The sequence below is a fragment of the Trichosurus vulpecula genome, chromosome 5, assembly GCF_011100635.1.
Source record: "Trichosurus vulpecula isolate mTriVul1 chromosome 5, mTriVul1.pri, whole genome shotgun sequence".
Lineage (NCBI taxonomy): Eukaryota > Metazoa > Chordata > Mammalia > Diprotodontia > Phalangeridae > Trichosurus > Trichosurus vulpecula.
Window position 1 is genome coordinate 92,676,975 of NC_050577.1, and position 27,337 is coordinate 92,704,311.

Consider the following 27,337-nt stretch of genomic DNA (forward strand, 5'->3'; position numbering starts at 1 on the left):
ATTGCTCTGTTCTACCCCAAATTTCTATTTTATTTTTCAGTTTCAGTGTCTGGACAAAATTATAACACAACCATAAGTTGTTGTAATTGAGCTGATCCATTGTTAAATTGAAGTGTCACTGTGTTGATGTAGCCTATAATCTATGATTTTAGTTTCTCCTTGACTTGAATAATTAGATAACCACCTAGTATAATCAAATAGCATTCTATATGTAATATGGAAAAGAACAATCTATAATTATATGTGTTTCTGTCTATACACACACATGCACACACATACACGCACATACACAGTTCTAACAAATAAGATAATTTTCTTTTTTTAAATGACGGTTGGCTCTTTCGGTTGTATACTAGAGAATAATTGCTTTTCTAAACATTCTTGGAGGGTGAGAACTCTTTATTACCTGTCTCAGGTATCCAGATCTTTAAGTCTTGACTAAATGACATTTGCTTGACTAACATAATAATATGTAGTAAAATGAGTTGGTCTCCAGTTAGGCTTATAAAGGAAGTTCTAGAGGTGTGAGACTAAATTCATGTTTATTAGCTATTTTGAGAGAGGACTACATAGATCTTCAACAGAGCTTTTGGTAAATGAAAAGTTTACTGGTCAGATTTTTTAAAATTAGTTTTTATCAGTTTGCCAGTGTGTACCCTCAGGTTCAACCAACTTAGCATTTATTAATTATTTATAATGTGTTTAAAAATGTTCTAAAGCCCTTGCAATAAAAAGAAAGGTAAAAGCTGTTGTTTGCCCTTAAGTGGAAGATAGCTTGCAAAGAACTGTGCACACGAATACAAATACAAAAGTACATTTGTTGGCGTAATCATAGCTGAATGTATTAGGGAGAGTGAAGCCTCTGAACCTAGGCCTTCAAGAAAAGAATTTCACTAGCTCCTGATGTGAGTAGTAACTTTTTTAGGGCAAAAGAGATGTGGGGGAGGGAGGATGTCAGATGTGTACATTAGGACATTTTAGCAGTATCCAGAAGGAAGCTTTGGAAAGTCCAGAGAGCCTCATTAGGAAGCAGTTAGAATAGTCTAGAACACAGATGGGAAGGTCCTGAACTCTGTTACTAGTAATGGAAAAAATGAAAGTAATTCTTAGAGTGATTCCCAAGTTCAAGAGGTCTCAATAGCTTCCTTCCTGTTAGATTGTATGTAGGAGATTGTAGGAGATTGAGCAAAGGGAAGTGTTCGGGATAAATGAGGATTTGAGCTTGTGTAACTTGAAGAATGCCCATGCCATGGAAAGAAATAGTGACAAACTATGGAGAAGATCATTTTGAGTTTTACATCTGTTGATAGTTGGTAGTATCTGAGACATCATCCAGTGAATACTTAGAGATAGAATTTGTGTTATAACAAGCCTGATAGTTGAGATACGAATCATCTTTATCAAGGTGAAAAATCGAAGTCTTATACTACATGAAATTATCACAGATTTTTACTAAATATATGCTGTGTGTACAACACTGTTGGGGGATGGGCATATAAAGTTTATTTAAGATGTTTTCATGTAGCCTACATTTTATTATTGGCCTAGTCCTACACTATTGAAGACTTATTGGGAAGCATGTGATAATCTATAAGTATTGGAATGGCATTCATGTGGTGGAGTGATTAGACATACTTTGCATCACCATAGAGTAGATCTAGGAGCAGTTAGTAGAAGTTGCAGAGAGATTTTTGGCTTAATAGGGAGAAAAATTTCAAGAAAATGAAGTTATTCCAAAGTTGAATTGGGCCCCCTAGAGAAGTACTAGGTTCTTTTCATCAGACCTTCAAATGAAAATTGTAAAACTACTTGCTGAGAATGTTGTAGAGAGGTTTAGATTTTTGGTCAGATGCTTTAGAAGTAGGTAATTGTGAGATTTCTAATTGAATGAAAGATTGGCCAGTAGCGTAAAATGTACTTGAAAATTCAAAGAGCATAAGAGCTGAGAAGAGACAATATATTTTGTCCTTGGAGAGATCAGTTTCAATCAAGTGGTCAGAATAGGGACCCACTGTATTGAAATGAGATTTGTAGAATTGGTGGCAAATAGCTTGTGGGAGTAGCAGTATTAGGGGAAGACTGGAATTTTTTTTGTGTTTATTAGATTTCAAAGGAATAGGGAACACAGCAAGAGGATAAGGAACCAATACTGAGTGAGAGATGCAACTAAGAGTGGAGTTGAGGGTTGGAGATAGTGGAAGACAAAATTCCAATTGAAAACAAATCAGAGTTCTTTCTAGTTGTCCACTTTAAAACTTCCATGTCTACAGACATATTATCTATGTCACCTCTTAAAACAAATCTTTTAACATACTGCCCAGGGTCAAAGAAATTTTCAATCCAAGACAATTTGGATGTGAACTTAGCTCTTAAACTTTAAATAATAAAGAAGGTGGTATTTGAAGTATTTTCTTAATCAGGAAACTTAATGATTTATTCAGTCTAATATGATGCTGTCTTTTTCCTAATGGCTGTGTAATCTAAGCAAGAATGGAATATATGTTTCCATCCCCTCATAACTTCTTCCTTTGTAGCGAATGTATTTCAGAGTTTTCCTTCAAAAGAAATAGTATCACATTTGACCACCTTTAAAAAAACAAAACACTTTTGATTCAAAATTTTTTGAGTTAGTTCCTAGTTTAAATTCTGTTATCAAATAGCCATGATTTGTGATATTTATGAGCATATTCCATAGTAAACCATTTTAAACAGGTCTTTTTTAAAATGACATTAATTGGTACCTTTTTACAGATCACCAAAGTTGTACTTAGTAAAGGCTGGAGATGTCTTGAATGCACAGTTTGTGAAGCCTGTGGCAAGGCTACTGATCCAGGACGACTCCTCCTTTGTGATGACTGTGACATAAGCTATCACACTTACTGCCTGGATCCTCCATTGCAAACAGTTCCCAAAGGAGGCTGGAAGTGTAAATGGTACATTGTTTTAAAATTTCATTACTACTTTTTCCTTTCCTCTTTTGTTTTCATATTATTTTAAAAAGTCAACCCCATCTACTTATGATATCAGCATTTACTATTTAACAAACGTTTTGTTGGGTATTTTTAATAAATTGAGATTTCACTTGCATTGCAGTTCTTTGTTCTGTGATGTCACCAAATTTTAGTCCATTCATATCTTCAGTTTTTGTGAGATTCTTGTCTGTTTTCTTATAAATTCCCCATTGGAGATTGATTTACCTATTGAACACAAGACCTTCCTCCTTACCCTTTTGATTCTCATGCATCTCTGTAGCATTCCTTTTCTTATCTTATATGACTGGCCTCCACATTCTTTTTCAGTCATAAAATTCCTGAATAATTTTCTTCATGAAATATGTGTGTATATGATAGTGTGTTTCAGCATACTTTTCATCCTCATGTGTGTTCTTCCTTTAACCTATTATCTTTTGGTTAACTCAAAGTTTTATTTTTGTAGAGATTTGGCTACACAGTAATTTTTAGCCATATAGCATCACAGTCTAGGTGTTTAAAAAACATTGGTCTTTAAGCATTTTGGCATCATTAAAGCTATGCAGTTTCTTAAGTAAGGTATTTAAGTGCTAATACCTGGAGTGTTTCCCATAGCATTGAATTGGTTTGTTAACCTCTCCTGTTTGTCCCCGGTGGGGGAAAACTGGACTGCACGGTTTGCATTTAAATTAAGTTCTCACACAATCTGTATTATGGGTAGAAAATTTGGAATTGTTGGTATTTTTGTTTTGCAGGTGTGTTTGGTGCAGACATTGTGGAGCAACATCTCCAGGTCCACGATGTGAGTGGCAAAACAATTATACCCAGTGTGCCCCATGTGCAAGTTTATCTACCTGCCCAGTCTGCTCTCGAAATTATAGGGAAGAGGATCTTATACTGCAGTGCAGACAGTGTGACAGGTAATAGCTTCCTTTTTATGGTTTTATGATTTTCCTTATGTGCTTTTTGTTATCAGTTTTCTCCAGTGTTCTTGTGTCATAACCTCTCTGGAGTATTAAACCAGTAATTCTTGAACTTTTAACATTATGTAAAACAATGGTGGCTGAGTTGTTTTGTCTAACTCCACCTCCCCATCATCATTTATGAACCACAAGGTACATGCTAATCATGAAAAACATGTAATAAATTTCCATGGAGGGTGAAACAGTAATGCAGTAATAACAACGTAGATGATAATTGTCAAAATGCTTATGGTAGTTCCGTATCACAAAGTATACAAGACTCTCCACATAGAAGGTAGAAGAAATAAACCATTTATTCAGATACCAGAGAACCATATCCCATAAACAAGTGCTCAGCTCCTACATCCAGTCAGTCTACTTCATCATAACAGCAAGGAACCCAAGACATTCAGTACACAATATCACAACATGGAGCCTCAACATCCCAAAACCTCTCTGACCCCCTGCTGGGGTCTCCCCAAAACAAACTCACAGTACAGCTAAGTCAGCCTGTTCAGCTCTAACAATCATGAGGGCAGCCATTAGCAGCCACCAGCGGCTATATTGTCTTTGTCTCTTTCTCTCTCTCTGTGACTGGCGCTCCTGTCTCTCCCTCTCTCTCTCTCACAGCAGTTTCTGTGACATAACTTCCTTTTCCTGTCAGGAAGCTCCTCCCACCCTGTAGCTTAGGCTTCCTGTGACATAAGCAGGTCACATGGCCTATTAATGGGTGGGAAAGATCTTTAAATCAAAATTGCTAATACAGAGGGAAAGATCTTAGAAAAGATAATAAATCTGAAGTAATGAGTAGATGAAAGAGTGTTCTAGACATAATGAAAATGAACTATCAGATAAAAAATTTTGGGAGAAATTATCCGAAGAAATACTAAAATGGTAAGTAGGTCTCTTGGAAATGACCATGGAACCTTTTATAAAAACTTACATGGTTGGTTAGATGTTCCGTAAATAGAATAATGGAATAAAATTAGAGCTTTTAAAGAAGAATTCTAAAAGGCATGAGGATCAGTGCTTCAGAGTATTTGGTAAATAAAAAAATCTTTAAGGGACAAATTTTATGGAAAAGGAATGTTAGAAATAGAAGTTGCATATGCAAAGATGTAAAAACAAGTATTCCTTGTCCATAGCATGCTATGAGTTGTGCCTGCTAACCACCTTTCTGCTCCTGCTCATCAAATTAAAAAATCAAATGCAATAAAACTGGCAAAATACTCAAGGTCACTACAGGGCAATTGAGCCAACCTTGAACATTCAAATCAGGAAGAAAATCAGAGAATTATTGTCTAATCAAGACGATAAGATAAAATTCACACACACAGGAAACTTGATGAGATTTGGAAACAGGGCAAAGTACAGATTACTAGTCTCCATTGGATGTCATTAGAGCCAAATTTAATCCTGAAATGTAATCACTAAGTTCTAGATTTTGATATGAAAGAATGAATCTTGTTATGTGGGAATAAACTAGTTATTTTATAGACCAGTCTTGTTCCTTAAACTCTTGGTAGTAGTTGTCTCCAGAGCCACAGTTCACTCTTCCTTCTTCAGTGAGTTCTGTACCTCTTAAATTTTTTCCTGTCTCCCAACCCCAACTCCTGCCCTAATACTAGAGACTTTCATATGCATAGTGATGTTTCCCTAAGTACTGTAACCACTCAGTTCCTCAACCTACTTTCCTCTCATGAGCTACTCCTTCATCCCATTCCAACACAAAAATGGTCATGCCTGCAATCTTGCTATCACCCACCAATGTACCACTTCCATAATGCTCTTATCCAACCATAATATATTGTCTTTGAACCTCTCCCTCCCTTCAAAAGCCTACTATTCTTCATCTTTACCATGGCCTACAATTCCTTGACCCTTTAATTCTCTCCCAGGCCATCTCCCCTGTATTAGCCATTCTCTCCTCCTCCTCCTGTCTTGACTTCTCAGTGAGCCAATTCAACTCTGTGCTGTCCTCCTCTCTTAAATCCTTCTCCCTCTTATCCTCTTACCATATCATTGATTTTTTCTCAACCAAATCTTGTTCTTAGATCGCTTGCACCATTTATGACCATTTCACCTATACAGGTACTGCTACACGAAGGAGGAGAAAGTCATGCAAACTATGTTAACTGGGTCTCCTATTAATTTATGTTATATAGCTTTGACTGGGTCCTCACTGCATCTAGCCACCTCCTTAATAGATTCACTATATCATTTTCCAGAGAAGATCTTCCAAACATTTTCATCCCTCCTCAAACCTCCCATGGTTCTTTCTCCCCTCAGTCTCTCGGCTGAGAAGTCTGTCTAATATTTTACAGCAAAAAATTGAGGCTGTTTGCTCTTAGTTTCCTCTTCCCCCCCGGTCTGTATCTCTTATCCTTCATGTAACTCACTTTGTATCTGTTTGTTTGTCTCATTGTTTGTCATTTACCTTTTTTTGTGTTTTGTGCTTTGCACCACACCTGATAACATAATAGGCACCAAATCAATTTTTATCCAAAGAATGATGAAGGAATCAATGACAGTCAGACTGGAAGTAAAATACCTATAATAGAGAATAGAGGTTATGGTAAATTAGAATTTAATGGATTCAAGCATTGGAAAATCACCTGGAGTTAGGGGAATGAAGAGAGTGCATAGAGTACTCATTTGTTTGGTTTGATTAAAAGACTATAGATTTAGATCTGGAAAGAGTTTATAGAGTTCCACAAGGCTTACTCCCTCATTTTATTTTTATCTGCCCTGAATTTAGGATGATAGAGTTGACATAGGACCTTATTGACCATTGAGTCTAATATGCTCATTAAAGGAAACTGAAGAACAAAATTATCAACTGATTTGCCAGGGGTCAGAAAGAGAGAGTATCTTAGGCGAGACTGGAAAGCAGATCTTCCTGACTTAGGCCCTGACTAGTCAGCCTTATTGTTCCCTAAGGGATAATGAAGGTCTGGTATAGAATATATTAGTAAAAGAAAAATCTTAATTGGGGATAGGTAGGTGGTAATACAGGAGTTCCTACTGGGATGAAATTATTTCAAGCAAAAAGATAAGTAATGCCTTTGATGTAATGACTTATCTATCATAAAAAAAGAGACAGACTTTGTATCATTACCTTGAGGTTGAATTTACTAACCTAACAGAAAGCTGGAAGAGTTATTGAGTAGATTTTAAAATAGTACACAGTAATTTCTTAGATCCCTCCTGTATGTACAACAGGAAAAGACATGCAGATTTAATGTGAAAGTGCAGGAATAAAATTTCTTGTAATCCAATTAAATTCAGAAATCAGAAGTTTTAACCATAATTTGTCACAAATGTATAATGCAAATAAATACTATCACAGAAAATAAAAAGGAAGACTACATTAAGCTTAAATGCAGCATAAACCATGAAAACTTATTACTATCAAAAGTAGATTTTTTTCAAAGAGCACAGCATCTAAACACATAATAGGCTTATATTTGGGATGTTAGAGCATATTTCTTTTATAGAATCACTTTTTACGTTTGAAAAATTAATCACGAAGTTCTGCATAAAGAAGTTAAACAACATAGACAACACAAAGACCATAATTCAATGAAATTGTAATCAATAAAGAAAACATAACAATGATTTAAATATAGGCAAAACAGTATGAATCATGAGTGTGTCAAAGCACAAATAACAAAGCCTATTATAAGAATGTGATAATGAGACAGTATCTCATATATTGAAATGTTGCTGTGAAATTTCTTAAATATTTTTAAATTGACAGGGGTAATATAGAGGACTAAGAAGTTCAGAATCCAGATAAAAAAATCCTGGAAAAACCAACAAATTTATCATCCCAAAACCAGCAGAAGAAGTGAAGTTCAGCAATATTAATCAAGTATATGAAATATTCTATACTTATTGGTCCCTCTATATACCTCTGAGGTGAAGTTAGGAAGGTACAATAGGAAGGATATCTTACAAGCAAGGGAGTTATAAAAACTTTGATAAGAACAAATACTTTGGGGATGAACAGAGCCGGGCTTGGTGGGTGACATGTTACTATAATTCCAGCTATTAAAGGAGGGTTAGGCTGGCAGATGTCTTGTGTTCTGGAATCCTGATCTGCAGTGGGCAATGCTGATTGGTTAAACCTTTGGAGTTGTGCAACATATTAAAGGGCAAAATGATTTAGGTATGAAATGGAGCAGCCGAAAGCTTCACTGATGATTTGTAGTGGAATCAACTCTTGAGAGGAGCCTCCCTATTTCCAGCCTGGTTAAGATGGGTGGAAATTCACAATGAATGCTTTAAAGTTAAAATCATCAGGTATTATTTAGAATTACTTCTTGGTCCCAGTAAGTATAAGTAATTAGTCCTTTGAAGTAGTCCCATGTTTTTGAATTTGCACTTGTTTAAAGATTGATTTTTTTTTAAATATGGTAATTGATTTAGCCCAGTGAAGATAGGAAGTGGTAATTCAAATAAGGCAGCCACTTCAAGGTTTTCATTATTTACACTAATCTGGACCTAGGTGTATATGTCAATGAATCTAAATATTTAAATAAAATAGATCAATCTATGCATGATATTGTTATAATTGAAAAGTAAGATAGCCTGAGAGACAGTGATCTGAACATGATCATTTTATAACGTAGGCTAGCAATAAACAATAATTTGGGTCTGTAGTCTCTCTCAAATGACTAAAGGCTGAGATAGGACTTACTAGCCTTCTTATAGTTTTGGGATGTATAAGAAAACAAAGAACAGAGTTATTAGATGGGGAAAACAATATGATTGGTTACAAAGGAGTCAGCATTATGGGGTTGGTGACAATATGATTGGTTGGAAATTGACAATGAGGTTCTAATAACCCCCTCCTTCAGTGTTGTGATTAAGCAATGTTTATTGTTTGAGTCCACCTGAAAAGTTAGAAGTAGTGGATCACGCTTCTTTGGATAACAAACCAGACCTCCTTGATTGATAAGCTTGGTGATGTAAAGATGCTGGACCACACTCCCCGGTGTCCACTTGTATCCTTCAAGGGTAGCAGCTTTCCTTGACATGAGAATAGAACAGTGATCAACGAGAGAACTAGATTTCTTAACTCTTTGTAGGATAGCTGAATTTGTGAACTGCTTTAAGACAAAATCAATAAACTATAAATACAAGAATTAAAAAAAGAATCAATATATGTAAATTAAGTAGTTATTAAATGTCCTCGTCATACTAGGCACTGTGCTAGGCATTTGGGATATATATAACTGTGAATAAAATAATTCCTGACCTCAAGGAGTTTACCCTTTAATTGGAAAAGTTTAGAGAACCTGAACAATCCATTCTGAGATGAAGTAAGTTAACCATTGATGAAATCTCTGTGAAGGAAAAAACCCCAGGTTTTTATATTCTGTGCAATTTAATTTATTTTTTACATGTGTTCATATTCTCTGATACCTTTCAACAAAATGTAGTTTCCATGTGGACCGCTTTTTATGTCTTATTTTTGCCTTTCCCTTATTTGAGGTTGTGATTGCTCTCTCTGTTTTTAAAATTAATTTGAAGCATTAAGATTTAAAAGATTTTGCTCTAGCTCTTTATCTTAACTCTGTGAATCCTTGTCTTGTGTGAACGACGTACTATTGGATTCTGATTTACAGTCTATTCTGCTGTCTTTATTTGGATTTTGGGGTGGTTGCTTGCTTCTCATATTCATGGTTATGATCTTTACATCCCATTATTATACATTTTTCTCTGTTCAGTTTTCCCCTGCTTTTTAATATGTGTGTGTTTGTGTGTGTGTCTTTATTGTGTTAAATATTTCTCAATTAAATATAAAAACATTTCTAACATTCCTTTTTTGAAATTTTGAGTTGCCTCTTCTCTCCTTCCCTCTTGACCTTCCACCCTTGTTGGAAAGGCAAGCAGTTTAATACCAATTTTGCATGTAAAGTAAAACATTTCTAAATTAGCTATGTTTTGCAAAAGAACACACCAGAACAATGAATTGAGAGTTCATCAATTCTCCTTCTGGAGATGGACAGCATTTTTCATCAAGGGTCCTTTGCTTCCCTTCCCCCAAATCCTGGCCAGACCTTCTTACTTCTTTCCTTTTACATTTCATTTCATAACCTCCCTTTTGCTTTTAACATTTTTTGGTTAACACTGATTGAACAAGTGCAGACCCTATGTTCTTACAGCAAATGTAATATCTAAGGGATGTGAGAAAAGAAATCCAAGAAATCATTATGACCAAGTCGAACATATGCTAAGGATGTAACGATGGCTCATTATTAAGGGCATACTTCACCTAATCACTTTTCTTCCCAAGTCCGTCACATTAACTGAAAACATATTGAAAATATATTCTCATTTACTTAATTTTCTAATTCTTGGCGTTGTGTTTTCATCTGCACCTGCACAGAACCTCAGCTAGGAGCATTTATAGCACTTAAGAGTTTGTAAAGCATTTTTCAGATGTCATGTTTGGTATTCACAATGCCTCCGAGTAGTGGGTGAAATTATTATCCCCATTTTAGAGATAACTCTGAGGCATACAAAGGGTAAGAAACTTGCCCTAGGTCCCGCAGCTAGTAAGTGTTTTTATGTATGAGTGATGGTGATGATTGTGATGATGAAGACAAGTAACATACAGCAACATACTGTGTACCAGACATTATGCTGGGTGTTTTAAAATTGATCTTCACCCCAAATGTAGGAGTTTGCTATTGTTACTGTTCCTATTTTACAGATGAGGAGGCTGACGCAAAAAGAGCTAAAGGGGTACACACAGCATCACAGACAGTAACTGTGTGAGTCTGGGTTTTAGCTGAGGTCTTCCTGACTAAAGGTTCAGCGTCTATGCCCTGCTCCCACCTTCATGCCTCTAGCAGGACCTTCATAAGATATTTAGGCCATACTATGTTTTCATAGACATCTTCTTCTTTTAACATACTCCCAAATTTGTTCATGACCTCTGCCTGCTCACCTTCCCTGAGCTCACAACCTCCTGATGCTTCCATTTCACTTTTCTGTGGTTCTAGTGATTTTACTTAATTTCTTTTATTTTTCTAGACATCAGTTAACTACGCTTGAGGTTTGATAATTTATTTCTAACTCTAAAGGAGTTGTAGCAAAAATGATCAAGCATGATAATTGTAAATTACATGTGTCATGAGAGGGAAGGCAAGTGATTTACATCTAAGAATAGGAAAAAATATTTTTACACACAATTATTTTTTCCCCCTTGTAATAGGAGAAATGCCAGCTGGTTAGGGTTCGACAAATATCAGGGGTATGAAGACAGTATTCCTGACACAGAATTAATCCGCAGCCTTATAATTTGTTGTCTGTATTTTCCCTTTTGCCTCTTTCTCTTCTACCTTTCTCTTGCAGCTACATCATGTTCAACCACTCAGATTTTAATGTTTTGTTTTTATAATTTTTTTTAAAAACCTAGATCTATTTTTTTAGTCCTAAATCACTTAATAGGTTAAAAAATGTTCTTTCATTTAGGTGGATGCATGCTGTTTGCCAGAATTTAAATACTGAGGATGAAGTAGAAAATGTAGCTGATCTTGGTTTTGATTGTACTATGTGCAGACCCTATGTTCCTACAGCAAATGGTAAGAGAAAAATTCTTTACAAAAATGGTAAAATGTTAGCCGAATTGTCTTCTTGTTTCACTCACATAGAAGTTTTTTTTTTTTTGAACAATATGTCCCAATCAATTTTTCTTTTCGTGTAGCCATATTTAATAGAAACATTTTAACATTATGAAGAAAATTTGTCAGTTACCTTCATAGCTTCCTGGAGAAGAATTATTTCATCACCACTTAACGAGAAACCTGAATCATGCTAGGTACAGGCAGGATGTAAAACATATTTTTCCCACTTTTGGGAAGAATAGCTGTGGCAATTTGAACCAATTTGGAGAATACCACAAAATACCTTTCTCTTCCTATCAACTATTCTTATAATTTTCCTGTTGTTTCTTTATTCCCATTTTCTTCTGTGAACTTCCTAATGTAAGATGTCTTCCTTGTTTCTGAAAGCCATTGTAAAAATAGCCCCCTTAACATCTAATATTGCCATTTAAGGAAAAAAAGAACAAATATTGACAAAAGAGCTTTGCGTCTATTTAATGTTAATAAAAGAAATTAAAAATTAAAAATTTTTTTTTCATTTCAGTGCCTTCCTCAGACTGCTGTGAATCATCGATTGTAGCACAAATTGTTACAAAAGGAAAAGAGCTAGGTAAAACTTTAAATCTTAACTTCATTTTTTAAAAAGTTATTTTGATATAAAATAGGAACCGTATACTGTTTTGCGTATTTCTGATGTCCCATGTGTTGCACGGTATTTGTAGTCATGCATGTCCTTGGTCCTTTTGCCATAGTGTTGATCATTCTTTCTGAAAATATACATTGAGATCTAGTTGATGAAAGATAATGGCTTGTATAAGATGTTTTTTAAAGCTTAAATTTCTAAAAATTACTTTATAACAGTGAGGTGTTGATATTGCTTATTATGAGCTAACAATTATACCATTTTAAATTTAGTTCATTTCAAAAGTAATTTTGCATTATTTGTCTTGTGCTTCTAATTTTTGCTTTTCAAGACTTGTGAGATGAAATTTTTATTGTGTTTTCTTTTGTTATTTGCCAGTGACATAAGATAATGCATGGAGATTTTATTATTATTCTCTGACCTGTCTTTCAATGATGTCTTCAGATCAGAGAACATTTCTGCTTATTTTCATGAAGAACAAGTTGCATTTTCTTTTATAAAAAGTAATTGCTTTCAAAACATTTTACATCTCACTATTTTCAGAACTGCCTTTGTGGAAATTATTAATATTCAACTAGGTCGTTCCCTCTTGAGATTCCAGTGTACCTTATTTTCTTTCTTTCTCTCTTTTTTTTTTGGTTGAGGGTAAAAGGCAGGGCAATTGGCATTAAGTGACTTATGCAAGGTCGCACAGCTAGTAAGTGTCAAATATCTGAGGTATATTATCTGAGGTATGAACTCAACTCAGGTGCTCCTTGCTCTACTCACTGTGCCACCTACCTACCCCATACCTTATTTTCTGACTTCATTAAAAAGGAAATTGGCCATGCAAACTACTTCCATATGTATAATGGATCTGGAGTAGGTTTTCTTCCCCTACCCTCATGCAGTTTTCGAAATTCAAGAGTGCGGTTTTGTTTTTTTTTTTCTTTATTTTATTCTCATTATTTTCTACAAATCCTTGTTGAAAAATGAAATCTATAACCCTTGCTAAGGGAGACTGCGTCTATTATTGTTACTATGTAAAATATAGTAAAGTGAGTTTTTAATTTGTTTCCTACAAAAATTTGAAATTTTAGGTGTCACAAATCTCTTCTAGTTTTAATTTAATGCCATCTTATTCCTTATTAAACAGTTGTGTTTGTGTGAATGTATGTGCATATTTCTATATTTCTGTCAAAAATTTGGGTTCTTTCATTTGTGTTTTGGAATGATGACTATTTAGAGAGATTGTTTCATTGATATTTGTTTAAAAAAACACATAGGATCTTTAAAATAAACAATAAATATTTTTATATTTCTCTAATGGGCAATATCATTTTTAGACCCCCCGAAGACCTATACACAGGATGGAGTTTGCTTGACTGAATCAGGAATGTCTCAGTTACAAAGCCTCACAGTTACAGTTCCAAGAAAAAAACGATCTAAACCAAAGTTGAAACTAAAGATCATAAACCAGAATAGTGTAGCTGTTCTCCAAACACCCCCTGACATCCAATCAGAACATTCAAGGGATGGTGAAATGGACGACAGCAGAGGTAATAATGTTTTTTTTTTTCTTTCTGTGAAATATGTATGCGTTTGTATATATGTAATGTGTATAATTTGAATAATTTATAACAGTTTTTAAATATTTATTTGACTAACAATTAGGCCATTAATGTAATGACTTACATAAGTCTAATTTGCTTGTTTATTTGCTTGTTTATTGAGCAGTCTCCTTGCAACTTCCCTTTTTGGGTTCTTTTCTTTTCATGTATTTTCTTAGACCTTCTTTAGAGAAATCATCTGGAGCACCAGATCTATTTAAGAATTATGGGTGAGGAAACTCAGATGACTTGACTGTAGTTTGTTACGTTTCACCCTGGTTATTCCTGGTAGCAGATGGTATTTTCTTAGACACCACGTTGAATGGTACATAATATTTAAGGTTTAGCACTGAAGCAAAGAATCATCTGAACTTAATACATCCAAAGTATTTGCTTGGCTGTAAGGCATATGTAAAATATAAAAGAATCAGGACAATGAAAAATCTTAATAAACATTTCAGTTGTCATTACTAAGCAAAGAAATTATTTTTCTCCTTCTAGGAAATACACGTTCATTTCCAAACAAATGCAGACTTCTTCAAGAGAAGTTAATTCTGTGAATTGCTTTTTACACATATAATCAAGGTCGTTCAGAGTAACAAATATACATATTTACTTTTTTAAATTTAATTTATTTAATACTTTTTAGTTTTCAGCATTGAGTTTGAATTACAAATTTCCTCCCCATTTCTACCCTCCCGCCCACTCCAAGATGGCGTATATTCTGGTTGCCCCGTTCCCTAGTCAGCCCTCCCCTCTGTCACCCTACTCCCCTCCCATCTCCCTTTCCCTTCTGCTCTTGTAGGGCAAGATAAATTACTACGCCCCATTACCTGTGTATCTGATTTCCTAGTTGCATGGAAAAACATTTTTTTTGTTGTTTTTGAACATCTGTTTTTAAAACTTTTGAGTTCCAAATCCCCTCTTCCCTCCCCGCTCCTAAGAAGGCAAGCAATTCAACATAGGCCACATGTGTATCATTATGTAAAGCCGTTCCACAATACTCATGTTGTGAAAGACTAACTATGTTTTGCTCCTTCCTAACCTATCCCCCTTTATTGAATTTTCTCCCTTGACCCTGTCCCTTTTCCAAAGTGTTTTTTTTGATTACCTCCTCCCCCTGTCTGCCCTCCCTTCTATTGTCCCCCACTTTTTTTGTCTTCTTCCTCCTTCTTTCCTGTGGGGTAAGATACCTAATTGAGTGTGTATGGGATTCCCTCCTCAGGCCAAATCTGATGAGAGCAAGATTCACTCATTCCTCCTCACCTGCCCCCTCTTCCCTTCCTACAGAAGCGCTTTTTCTTGCCACTTTTATGCGAGATAATTTACCCCATTCTATCTCTCCCTTTCTCCCTCTCTCAATATATTCCTCTCTTATCCCTTAATTTGATTTTAGTTTTTTAGATATCATCCCTTCATATTCAACTCATCCTGTGCCCTCTGTGTGTGTGTGTGTGTGTGTGTGTGTGTGTGTGTGTGTGTGTGTGTGTATCCCTTATGATTTCTCCTTCTTGTTTACCTTTTCATGCTTCTCTTGATTCTTGTGTTTGAAAGTCAGATTTTCTATTCAGCTCTGGTCTTTTCACTGAGAAAGCTTGAAAGTCCTCTATTTTATTGAAAGTCCATATTTTTCCTTGGAGCATGATACTCAGTTTTTCTGGGTAGGTGATTCTTGGTTTTAATCCTAGCCCTTCGATCTCTTAATGTAGAAGCTGCTAGATCCTGTGTAATCCTGATTGTGTTTCCACAATACTCAAATTGTTTCTTCCTGGCTGCTTGCAGTATTTTCTCCTTGACCTGGGAGCTCTGGAATTTGGCGACAATGTTCCTAGGAGTTTTCTTTTTGAGGAGGTGATGTATGGGTTCTTTCAATTTCTGTTTTTCCCTGTGGCTCTAGAATATCAGGGCAGTTCTCCTTGATAATTTCTTGAAAGATGATATCTAGGCTCTTTTTTTGATCATGGCTTTCAGGTAGTCCAATCATTTTAAAATTATCTCTCCTGGATCTGTTTTCCAGGTCAGTAGTTTTTCCAGTGAGATATATTTGATATTGTCTTCCATTTTTTCATTCCTTTGGTTCTGTTTTATAATATCTTGATTTCTCATCGAGTCACTAGCTTCCACTTGCTCTAGTCTAATTTTTAAGGTAGTATTTTCTTCAGTGGTCTTTTGGACTTCCTTTTCCATTTGGCTAATTCTGCCTTTCAAGGCTTCTCCTCATTGGCTTTTTGGAGCTCTTTTGCCATTTGAGTTAGTCTATTTGTGAAGGTGTTATTTTCTTCAGTATTTTTTTGGGTCTCCTTTAGCGAGCCATTGACTTGTTTTTCATGGTTTTTTAGCATCACTTTCATTTCTCTTCCCATTTTTCCTCTAGTTCTCTAACTTGCTTTTCCAAATCCTTTTTGAGCTCTTCCATGGCCTGAGAGCAGTTCATGTTTTTCTTGGAGGCTTTCGATGTTGGCTCTTTGACTTTTTTCAGTATTTTTTTGGGTCTCCTTTAGCAAGTCATTGACTTGTTTTTCATGGTTTTCTCACATCACTCTCATTTCTCTTCCCAATTTTTCCTCTACTCCTCTAACTTTCTTTTCCAAATCCTTTTTGAGGTCTTCCATAGCCTGAGACCAGTTCATGTTTTTCTTGGAGGCTTTTGATGTAGGCTCTTTGACTTTGTTGACTTCTTCTGTGTTTGGTCTTCTTTGTCACCAAAGAAAGATTCCAAAGTCTGAGTCTGAATCTGAGTCCGTTTTTGCAGCCTGGCCATGTTCCCAGCCAACTTACTTGAGCCTTGAGTTTTTCCTCAGGGTACAACTGCTTATAGAGTAGAGAGTACTTTGTCCCAAGCTTGAGGGGCTGTGCTGTTCTTTTAAGAGCTATTTCTGTACAGCAAGCTCTGCCACACCAGTTCTCTTCTTCCCCCAAGAACCGCCACCCTGGATCTCGTCTCAGACCTTAAGCAGGCTCTGCACTCCAGCTCAGATCTGCCACTTATTTTCTCCCCCTAGGTAGGCTTGGGGCTGGAAACAATTGCAGCTGTAGTTCTATCCTCAGAGCTGCACCACCTCCGCTGTCCCCAGGGTGGTGGCCGAACCGTGAACTCTTTTCACTCTATCCCAGCAGCTTTTCCTACTAACCTTCTCTGTTGTTTTTGGTGTTTGTTGGTTAAGAAATCTGGTAACTGCCACAGCTCACTGATTCAGGGTGCTAGGGCCTGTTCCGCCCAGTTCCTGGTCTGGTTGGTCTAGGCGCAACTCATGCTGGGCTCTGTTCCTTTCTGCTCCCAGTTCCGTGTGAGAGACCTAACCCAGCGACCATCCAGGCTGTCCTGGTCTGAAGCGCTGCTTCCCTCTGCTATTTCGTGGGTTCTGCAGTTCTAGAATTTGTTCAGAGACATTTTTTTATAGGCGTTTGGAGGGATCTGGGTTGAGAGCTCACTCAAGTCCCTGCTTTCCAGCCGCCATCTATCATATTTACTTTAATAAATAAAACACAACCCATATTCTCAAGTGTAGTTAAACTGCAAAACACAGTCTGTTTGAAAATTGTTTGTGAGAATAATTTAACTGCCCTAATATATATGTTGTGAACATATGGTAACTAATTTAATGCTTTAATGCCTTTTAAGAGTTAATCACAAATAATCTATTCAAAACCATTATTCTTATTGCCTTTTCAACTATTTCATATTTAAGCTTATTTGTTTTTACCATTTATTCTGTCCTTTGTCCGTACTTCATTTTTACCTCTATTTCAATTCTTCCTCATTTCCTCTTAGTTTTGTCTATTATTTCCATATGGCTAAATTTAATTCTTTCTGATTATGTGCACATACCTTCTTAGAATGACAAATGCATTAAAAAATAACTCCATATAATTCATTTGAACTCAGTTTTAAGAAATGTGACCCATAATATTAGATCAGGTAAGTAGTCTATCAACCTGAGTGGAATTGTTACTTAATGACATTCTCCTATTCATTTTAAGAGGGAAGAAGAGAGGGAGCTCATGGGGAATGGCCTCACATTTTTTTTTGTAGAATATGAAGAATTGATGTCATTTTGGATGATACCACGATAAAGTATATGACCATATTTGGACATTTTAGGTAGTTGGAATATTACCAGGGAAGTCATGAAATTAAAGAAGATATTTCAAGTTTAATAATTCTAGATGCCCCTGTGATCATTTTTATCCATATTTCATTAAAAATAATCCAGTAGCATTGTTTTACTTAACACTGAACCTGTTACTTTTAACTTAAAATTGCATGGAGTTATATAAGTATAAAAAGGCACCATTTTGTTGTCTTAATTTTTTCTCTCTACGCCCCATGTTTTTTGACCAGCTATTTATGAATTTTAATTTAATGCTTCTGTTTTGGATATGATTTTCTAAACTATAATCAGTTTGAATGGACAACTGGACATTTTTATATTTTATAATTTATAATTTTATATTAATGTCAGGTTGTCTTAAAGAAGGTTTACTGTTTCTGTCATTTTGGAGGATAAAATTAACTTTTTGTTTTCTGTCTATTTTCTTGGCTCACCTTTTAGGAATCTTAAGTAATTTTTTAAAAAAGATACGGCTTTTTTAAATGATCCTTTTATTTTAAATAATGTACTCAGCATTGGTTGAAGCAAACTGAATATTATTTACAATCATAATTCTGTAAAATGATGTGTATGATATTTGAATAATCTGATAAATATATATTCTGAATAAAATATATTACCATTACTTTGGATTTTGTTATACTTTCTTAAATGTTTTCATGTATCTTTAATAATTTTTATGCAGCTTACAATGATTTAAATAAGATTTAGATGCTCAGTATCTTTCTGATTTTCAAACTAAGTTTTTCTGTGATATATTTTTGAACGGTTTGTTTTAATGTATTGCATTTTTAAGCACAAATGAATTAAATCACAACTGATTTCCTATAATTCATGACAATGTAGACAAATGTAAAATGTTTGGGGCTTTTTTGTTCTTCAAATTTTTGGGCTGGTGTGCTGATCAAAATATACTTTTGGGAATTGTTTTTAAATTCCATAGTAACCTAATACTTGCATTTTGTCCTTGATGCTTTTAACTCATAAGAAACATGGTGGTTTGAGACTAAGGAAGGAAAATTGGAGTAGAACCTTTGGCAATTTTCCTTAGTAATGGGTGCTTATTTTTTTATATATTAATTTATTCCTTCCAGAAGGTGATCTTTTGGATTGTGATGGGAAGTCAGATTCTAGTCCTGAGCGTGAAGCTGTGGATGATGACCCTAAGGGTGCAGAAGGAACCGATGGAGTGAAAAAAAGAAAAAGGAAACCATATAGACCAGGTAATATGTCCAAGACAGATATGTTCAGATTTCTCCTTTTGTTGTTATATTACATAATATATACTATTAGAAAACCTGATTCTAATGAAGAGAAACTCAAGTATGAATAGATAGTCTACATAACGTTATATAATGAACTGTTCCACTCTCTCCCTGTCTCCCATTGCCTTTTTGGGGGTAGGTAGAGCAGCAGTAACTAAGTCTCCTTATTTTTCCCTCCCTGGAAATGTAGCAGACATTCACAGATCCAGTACATTGCTGTAGTAGAGCTTTGCCTTAATCCATTTCTACCTAGTCTGATTTGCCTCTTAGGCGTTCTGGGGAACCACATTCCAATCACATTTGGTTCCAGACTTAGGGCATACAACCAATTTTCTTGAGTCCTATCGTAGCTTTATAGCTTATAAGTTCAAGTGGTACACGCCTCTTCCAGTAGCAGGGCATGTGCCCTGCATGTGCCATCATGTCTTTTTTACTTTTATTTTTAATAAACTATTTTATATGCAAGCTTTTTTTAAAACATATAATCTTCATTACATCATCTCTGTGTTTGGATTTTTAATGAGGGCTTGACTTAATAAAATTACATTCACGATGATTCTTCGTGATCCAGTTGCATATTTAATTGTGAAAATTGATTTCCATGATTTTCTGTATTTTTCAGAAATGTTTTAGGATCTGTTGGAATATAACTATAATTTTCCATAGTTTTTTATTATTTCCCTATAATTTTGTGTATTAGCCCCTGCTAGGAAAGTTAATTTCTGTTGTTTCTGCATTTTCCAATTAGAAGCAGCAGAGTTGAATCGAGTATGGAATCTTTTCCCTAAAAGCATTATTTGGGTAACTTTATATTCAATATGCCTTTTTTTGGCAACATTGATCTATACCTCATTTTTCAGTAACTAGCTTAGAAGAGAGAGGACACAATGTAAGAAAATGGGACATCTTTGGAAGAAGTTTATTTTAATCTTTTCTGCAAATAATATATTCTTCATTTTGAATTTAATTGAATTATTTCATCATGCTTTTTAGTTATGTAATGTTGCTTTTTGTATGCCTACTCTAAATACTTTTCAGTGCATATAGAAATACTTTGTGTTTGGAAACTGCATGTTGAACAAGATTGTATAATCTCCTTTTGCGAATGTGTTTACCAAGTACATTTCATAAAAGTGAAATTATTTAGTACATTATGGCTTTCTTGGTATATGGTAAGTGGATTTTTTTAGGGTGTTTTGTAGAGGACCTGATATTTGTATTGAAGTAGGGAACTACTTATGGTGAAACTCCATTTAACAATGTAGATGCTTGTCTACACTAATTTCTCTGTATATGTTTTTCAGTTTCCCCCATTGGTTTTTATCAGTTAGGGTGCCCTAATGGTAGTAATCTAGTAAGTTGATGTCCAGAACACTGTGGAAGATTCTTTCTGGATTAACCTTACCCTTTTCCATTGAGTTTTTCTTTTTTTTTTAATCTGTACAAGATTGTTCTAATTTTTATTGCTTTTATACTATCAGCTATGGCAAGGCTAGTTGTACTTCATTTCTTTGCTTGTTTTTTATTTCACTTCAGATTCTTCTCCTTTTCCCCACAGATTAATTTTATTGTTAATTCATTTATTCCTTTAGCCACATTGTTTTTGTCACAATATGAGTATTGATGGATTGGAAAAAACTAGTATCTTTTCCACTATATAATAAAGATCATCTGCTGTAATAATTTTATTTCATTTAAAGTAGGCTTGGCACTGGGTTAAAGGATAATTCATTTTCTCAGAAACTGTGAAATGTAAAAAAGAGAAAAAACAATTTAAATCTTATTCTTCTAAGAGCCTACCTAAGAGCTCACATTTTTGTTCCCTTAATACCTTCTTCTCTCTAGGTATTGGTGGTTTCATGGTACGCCAAAGAAGTCGAACTGGACAAGGAAAAACAAAACGATCATTGACCAGAAAAGATTCTTCAGGCTCTGTTTCTGAACAATTACCTGTCAGAGACGATGGTGTGTAATGATTTCATTCATATTTACTACAAATACTTGTATTGGTAACCTATGGTTTTTTCACCATCTCATTATTATTAGAAAGCATGAGAGAGTGATCAATAGTTTTTCAGCATCCTTTCTTTCTCTTCTTGTTTGAGGATTCACATTACTAGTGATTCCCAATTTTGAATACAGATAAGCCATTTTCTGTTCAACAACCATTTAAACATGCATACTCTGTACAGAGCAGTGTACTGGACTCTAGGTTAGAAATAAAATATGGTCCCCAAATAAATGGAGACCAAAAATTAATGGCTTGCTTTGTGTCAGGTTCTATGTACTAATGAATATAATTGGGAGGTAGTGATTTCCCAGTACATGTAAGGGTATGTTGGTTAAATAAGGGAATTAGAGTGTAGAAAGACACTGAAATGGCAAGCTAAAAAAAATTGGGAAAATATGAAAAAATTACCATTTGCATATATAGCTAATGGTACCTTCCAGCTAGACAGAGAATGGTGAGGAAGGAAATTGCCAATGGGCTAAAATGAGCCTTTGTTATCCCAAACAACATAAAGCTAAGGCCTGGTAGAAAGTCAGTTGCAGTGGTAGCTTCCCATGAGATGCATAGCAGAGAGACTTAACTTTTTTCAACAATCGTCTCTGCCACTAGCTGTTTATTAGATATGGAAGTGTTACATGTAGATGACTAATTAACTGTAGTATGAAATTGTACCTGATGTATGCTTATAAAAACAAGTTGCAAGGAAAGAAAGATGGTATCTCACTAGCAATCCAAAGGACAGCCTTTATGGAAGAATTGGAATCTGAAATACAACTTGAAGAATAGGTAGGATTTTAGTTATAAAATCCCAGCAATTGGGATTTTTATATACAGAGGTAAGAAAAGGATGAAGCCTGGGTGTATGTATGTCAGGAATTTTAGGTTTGATTGCCAAACATATATCTTTGTCTTTTTACATTTTTCTTCAGTTTTTAGAACTGTGTGTTTTCCTTACATTTCTCATACTTCTTCTTAATTTTACCTGGCATTTCCTTCTCATCCTACCTGCCCGGCAGTTTTTCTTAGTCTCCTTTGCTGTGTCTTCATCTGTATTAGTTATTTGCAGTAATTTGGGTCTATCATTGAGCGTCTTCTCTTTTTGTCTGCCCTGTCTCATGTGGTGTTCTAAACTAACACCTGCAAGTTTAATTCTAATCTATATGCCTATTGCTTAAAGATCTATATATCCAGCCTGATCTTTATCCTGCGCTGTAATCATGCATTGCCAACTACTCTTTAGGTAGTTTGTTCTACATCAAACTAAGTGTGTTCATAAGAGTATTAAATATCTTTTCTTTTACAGACCTCCCACCCTCCCACTCCCCATCTTACAGACTTTACTGTTATTTATCTATATGATCACCATTACTCCAGTCATCCAGTTTCACATCATTGGCGACATCTGTGACATCCTCAGCTGCAGTCCTTTGCCAAATCTTGTAATTTCTTCCTCCATATCATCTCTTGCATTTATCTCTTTGTCTCTGCTCATTGCTACAACTGCTGATCAGGGCTTCATCATCTCCTATCTGGACTGCTGCAACTGCTTCTTTCTTAATGTCCTTACCTGAAGCTTGTTACTCTATCCAATCCTTTTTCCAGACATCTATCAGCATGGTTTTCCTAAAGCACAAGTCTGAACATGTTTTCCTTCCCACTTCAGTAAATCCAATTTTCTCCCTATATCAGGTGAAATATACTGTTCTGTTTACCATGTAGTGTTTTTGGGTTTTTTTTTTAAACTACTTGATCTCCTTCTTATCTTTCCAGTCTATACTTATCTATCTTCAAATATATATTCTTACCCTCCATGTATTCTTGGGTCTAGCTATAATCTCTTTTTAGTTCTCATGCCCATTTTTTATCTCATGTTTTCATGTTTCCATTGGCTGTCTCCACAACTAAAATGCTATTTTTCCTCACCTCCATTTCATGGAATCAGTAATTTGGTTGAAAATTCAACTTAAATGTCACCTTCTAAATGAGGGCTTTCCTGGTTGCTCCTACCTGCTAATTCCTTCCTTTCTCAGGTAACCTTGTATCTCTTCTGTATTTTTCTTTTATATACCTGTTTTCTTTCAGGTTTTCCTACTTAGAACATAAACCATTTTTGCTTTTTAAAAAAAAAATCTGAAAAACTTAATACAACACCTAGCACAAATTAAGCTGTTGTGGGCTACATCCCACAACCCAAGGCCATGCTTTGTGGTTGAAGTTTTATATTGGAAAGAAGCGAGATAGTGAATAGTCAGGAAAAAGAGGTTTACTTAATCATGTAATAGAAAGACCATTTAGCAATGATATAATATTTAGCTCAGATTCCCTACCGTGTTTCCTTCCCTCTGCCCCTGCCATACTGAAATATTGCTTTGTTCAGGAGGGCAAAATATGGTCCCCAGCTGGGCTTTGGGAGATCAGCCAAGTCTTAAGAGCCTAGATTTCAGATGGGCTGGACCTTATGTACCTTTAGTTGACCCGGAATTCATGTTAGCACATCCTGCCTCAGCCAATTAGGAGGCTATGCCAAGTACTTTAGCCTTAACCTCTTGTGCTGTTCAAGTCTTAGGTTTTACTTTTTTTTTTTTTTTTTGGAGTATCATGGAAAGTAGTAGTCTGACATACTTTTTTTTTTTAGGGGTGGAGCAGATGGCCAGGAGAATACCTTTTTAGATATTTATCCTATAATGTTAGTTCTTAATGTTCTTTATTTTATTCTTATTTTGTTTGTTTTGTATAAATTTAATGTTTTCCACTTTTATATATAAAAACAATTTTTAGCATTCATTTTAAAAAATTTTGAGTCAAGATTCTCTCCCTCCTTCCCTCCCACCCTTCCCCCGTCATTGAGAAGGCAAGCAGTGTAAAAAATAAAGTTTACTTTGATCTGCACTCAGACTCTGTAAGTTCTTTTCCTGGAGGTGAATATCATTTTTTTTTTTACTGATTGAATGATTTTGCTACAACACTAAACACCCTTCATATATAATCAGTTCCCATGGCCTTTTTACCCCTTTTTCTCTCATTCCTTGCACTCTCACAATGCAAATAAATTAGATTGAGTTTATGTAGATGCATATAGTAAAGGCCTTGATAGACCTTTATATTGTTAGGTTCTGGAAATTTTATAGCTCCTCTAATTATTAATGTTGACATGTTTGTCCTCTTTTTTTTCTTATACAACTCCATGAACTTTTACTTTAAAACCCTCCAATAATGGATAGTTCAGTTCATTTGACGCATAACATTGAGATTTGTAATACTCTTATTTTTTTCTGTGTGATATTTAAGACGCTTAAGAACGTGAAAAGGAATAATAGATTCCCCCAAAAATGATATAATTGTACATAGATTTCAGGTGACTGAATATTTGTATGATATTTATACTTCTTTCTATATTAATGAAATTCCTTTAAATTATTGAATAAAAGGGTTTTTCAAAGAATGAGCACAGTAAGCAATACAATTTCAGGATTTTCTCTGGACACTGATATAAAACTTATAATTATATGAAGTTTAGTTATGGTGGTATTTTTTATTTTAGGTTGGAGTGAACAGTTACCAGACACTCTGGTTGATGAATCTATTCCTATCTCTGACAGCACTGAGAAAATAAAGAAGAGATATAGAAAAAAGAAAAATAAACTTGAAGAAACTTTCCCTGCATATCTGCAGGTAATATTTTCCTTTTGGTGTTGTCTATATAGAAAATTAAAATTTTTATGTAAACGGCTTGATATTGTATTCATGATATTATGAGATTATGTACTCTCTCCATTGGTGAAGATTAAAACCTGTTCTCTTGGATCTTTATGCATGTCCTTAAAAAAACCTCCATGGGTTGTTTACTTATGCCATGCATTAGATGCTTTTCAGTCTTAGTGTTTAGGTGCCATTGTGATAATTTGACTATTTTACTTTTACTTTTATCCCTTGCTCCCAAGTCATCATGAGCCTATGATCATTATGTTGTAGTTAGATTCAGTAACTACTAAGGCTACTTAAATCAATGACCCTATGTTACTTTTAAGTAGAAAAGACAGGCTTATTATATGTTGAGGGTCAGTTTCTATATACAGTAGTTTGAAATTTGTATGTGTCCTTTATTTATTTATTCATTTGGGTGTTATTTGGTTTTTTTGGTTTTTTCGGGTTTTTTTTGTTTTGTTTTTTGGTTTGGTTATTTTTTTGGTTTTTTTTTTTTTTTTTGGGTAGGGAAATTGGGTGTATGTCTTTTATTGATACGTACTTTCATACCTTTTATCTGTTCCATGTTTTATTCAATAAAGAAGCACCAATTTATTTCTTATCATATATGCTTTTTTTATACTTTTAGAAATTTTTCACAAAAATCTTCCATCCCAGTTCTCCCTTTCTAGCTCCAGTGAATGTGACATTAATCCTTCCAAAGAGGTTCTGGGGAGACAACTTTCCTTGATTGCTCATGGTAAGGGAAGAACTTTAGCATAGTTGAAGGTACTCTCTAATCTAAGGACCTCAGTTCAAATCCACCTTTGACTCTCCAATTTGTGTGATCTTTGGCAAGTAAGGTAATCTCTTTGGGCTTCAGATTCTTCATTTGTAAAATAAGATTGTTGGACTAGATGAGTGCTAATGGCCCTTCTGATTCTAAACCTGTCATTTAGATTGTCCCAACCTGATAAATTTGTTAAAAATCTCCTTTCGTAGGTAGAGTTATAGAACACTTTGTATGATCCTTTGGACTCATTCACAGTGAGAGAACTCTCCTAGTTAGAAACTTTAATTAATATTGATGGTAATTAAAATATCCATTGAGTTTGAGATAAGAGTTTTTGGTAGATCCTGGGAAGCAACCATAGTTTTTTTGGTTGTTTTTTTCCCGGACCATTCCTCTCATACATTTGAATTGAGTGTGCAACTAGGAATGTATGTTCTTTAAGAAATTTTTTGTCTAGTTAATTGAACTGAGCTGTCTACCATAATTTGTTTGCTTGTAGAAGAATTGCAGAGAATATCATACAATGTGGAAAATGTAACAGATGTATCTTTATTTAACACATTACTTTTGAAATTATAATAGGTAGAATTATATTAAAGTGTGTTTATGATATTAACATAGGCGATTCTTGACACAGTGAAGACTGTAAACCATCCATATTTTCTAATTCTCTGTGGTTATTAGGTTTATAAATTAAGGGCTTAGATATCATTGACTTCCCTCTGATTTTTATAGTTGAGATAGCAGAGACAAAAGCAGAGGCTTTTGAATTTCTTTGTGTCTACTGCTTAGCACAATTCAAGGCACATAGTAGGTTTTCAATAAATGTTTATTGACTGACTGAGATCCAATGATTTGCCAGGGTCATACAACTAGTAAGCGTCTAGGAAAGGATTTGAACACAATTCTTTCTTTTTCCAAATTCTTTGCTCTATGCAAACCATATTTCCTCCATAAAATTTTTGTACAGTTTATCTAATACATTGTGATTCTTCCTTTAAGTTATATACTGTCATACCATAATAGAGGCAGAGATTGAAAGACCTTAAGCTTCGTGTACTCCATATTTCTCAGCAAATGCTGGTTGACTAAATAATCTGTTCTTCTTACTGCATGTCAGTCAAGACAATAGGCATTCATTTTGTCTTTCTTACCCGGATTACTATGCCAAATTCTTGGTTTTTCACATGTTTCATTTTGGAGGTTATCATCTTTAGTCAGTGCTAAGCTATCTAGGGATTATCATTATATAAAAGGAATGCTTTTTTCATGGGCGTTCTATGTAGGACATCATTCTGGATAGTGGCAACCATCTTTTCTTTAGACTTTTAATGCATAAAATAAAGATGCAGTAATGACATCTTGCATTTCTCTTTTAGCACAATGAGAAGAAATATGCTTCATTTTTTCATAATTTCAGTCCTGTCTAACCTTTTGTGACCCCATTTGGTCTTTTCTTGGCAAAGATACTGGTGTATTTTTCTACTTCCTTCTCCAGCTTATTATGCAGATGTGGAACTGAGGGAAACAGGATTAAGTGACTTGCCCAGGGTCCTATACCTAGTAAGTGTCTGAGGCCAGGTTTCAATTCAAGAAGATGAGTTTTCCTGACATCAAGCCTGGTACTCTATCCACTATATCCCCTAGTTGCCCATGTCCTTCATTATTGGTTTTGTCAGGCAGCTCACAA

General features: G+C 34.9%; 1 protein-coding gene across 4 annotated transcripts in view; it reads left to right on the forward strand.

Annotated features, from left to right (window-relative positions):
* Positions 1 to 27,337, forward strand: part of KMT2C (lysine methyltransferase 2C) — a 297,401-nt gene that overhangs the window by 175,937 nt on the left and 94,127 nt on the right. For all 4 annotated transcript variants that reach the window (XM_036759103.1, XM_036759101.1, XM_036759102.1 and 1 more), the window contains 8 exons: positions 2,752 to 2,933; positions 3,725 to 3,889; positions 11,420 to 11,529; positions 12,095 to 12,160; positions 13,519 to 13,731; positions 18,989 to 19,117; positions 21,005 to 21,124; positions 24,712 to 24,842. In XM_036759103.1, coding sequence (XP_036614998.1) covers positions 2,752 to 2,933; positions 3,725 to 3,889; positions 11,420 to 11,529; positions 12,095 to 12,160; positions 13,519 to 13,731; positions 18,989 to 19,117; positions 21,005 to 21,124; positions 24,712 to 24,842 — 1,116 coding nt within the window. The remainder of the gene's footprint in view (positions 1 to 2,751; positions 2,934 to 3,724; positions 3,890 to 11,419; positions 11,530 to 12,094; positions 12,161 to 13,518; positions 13,732 to 18,988; positions 19,118 to 21,004; positions 21,125 to 24,711; positions 24,843 to 27,337) is intronic.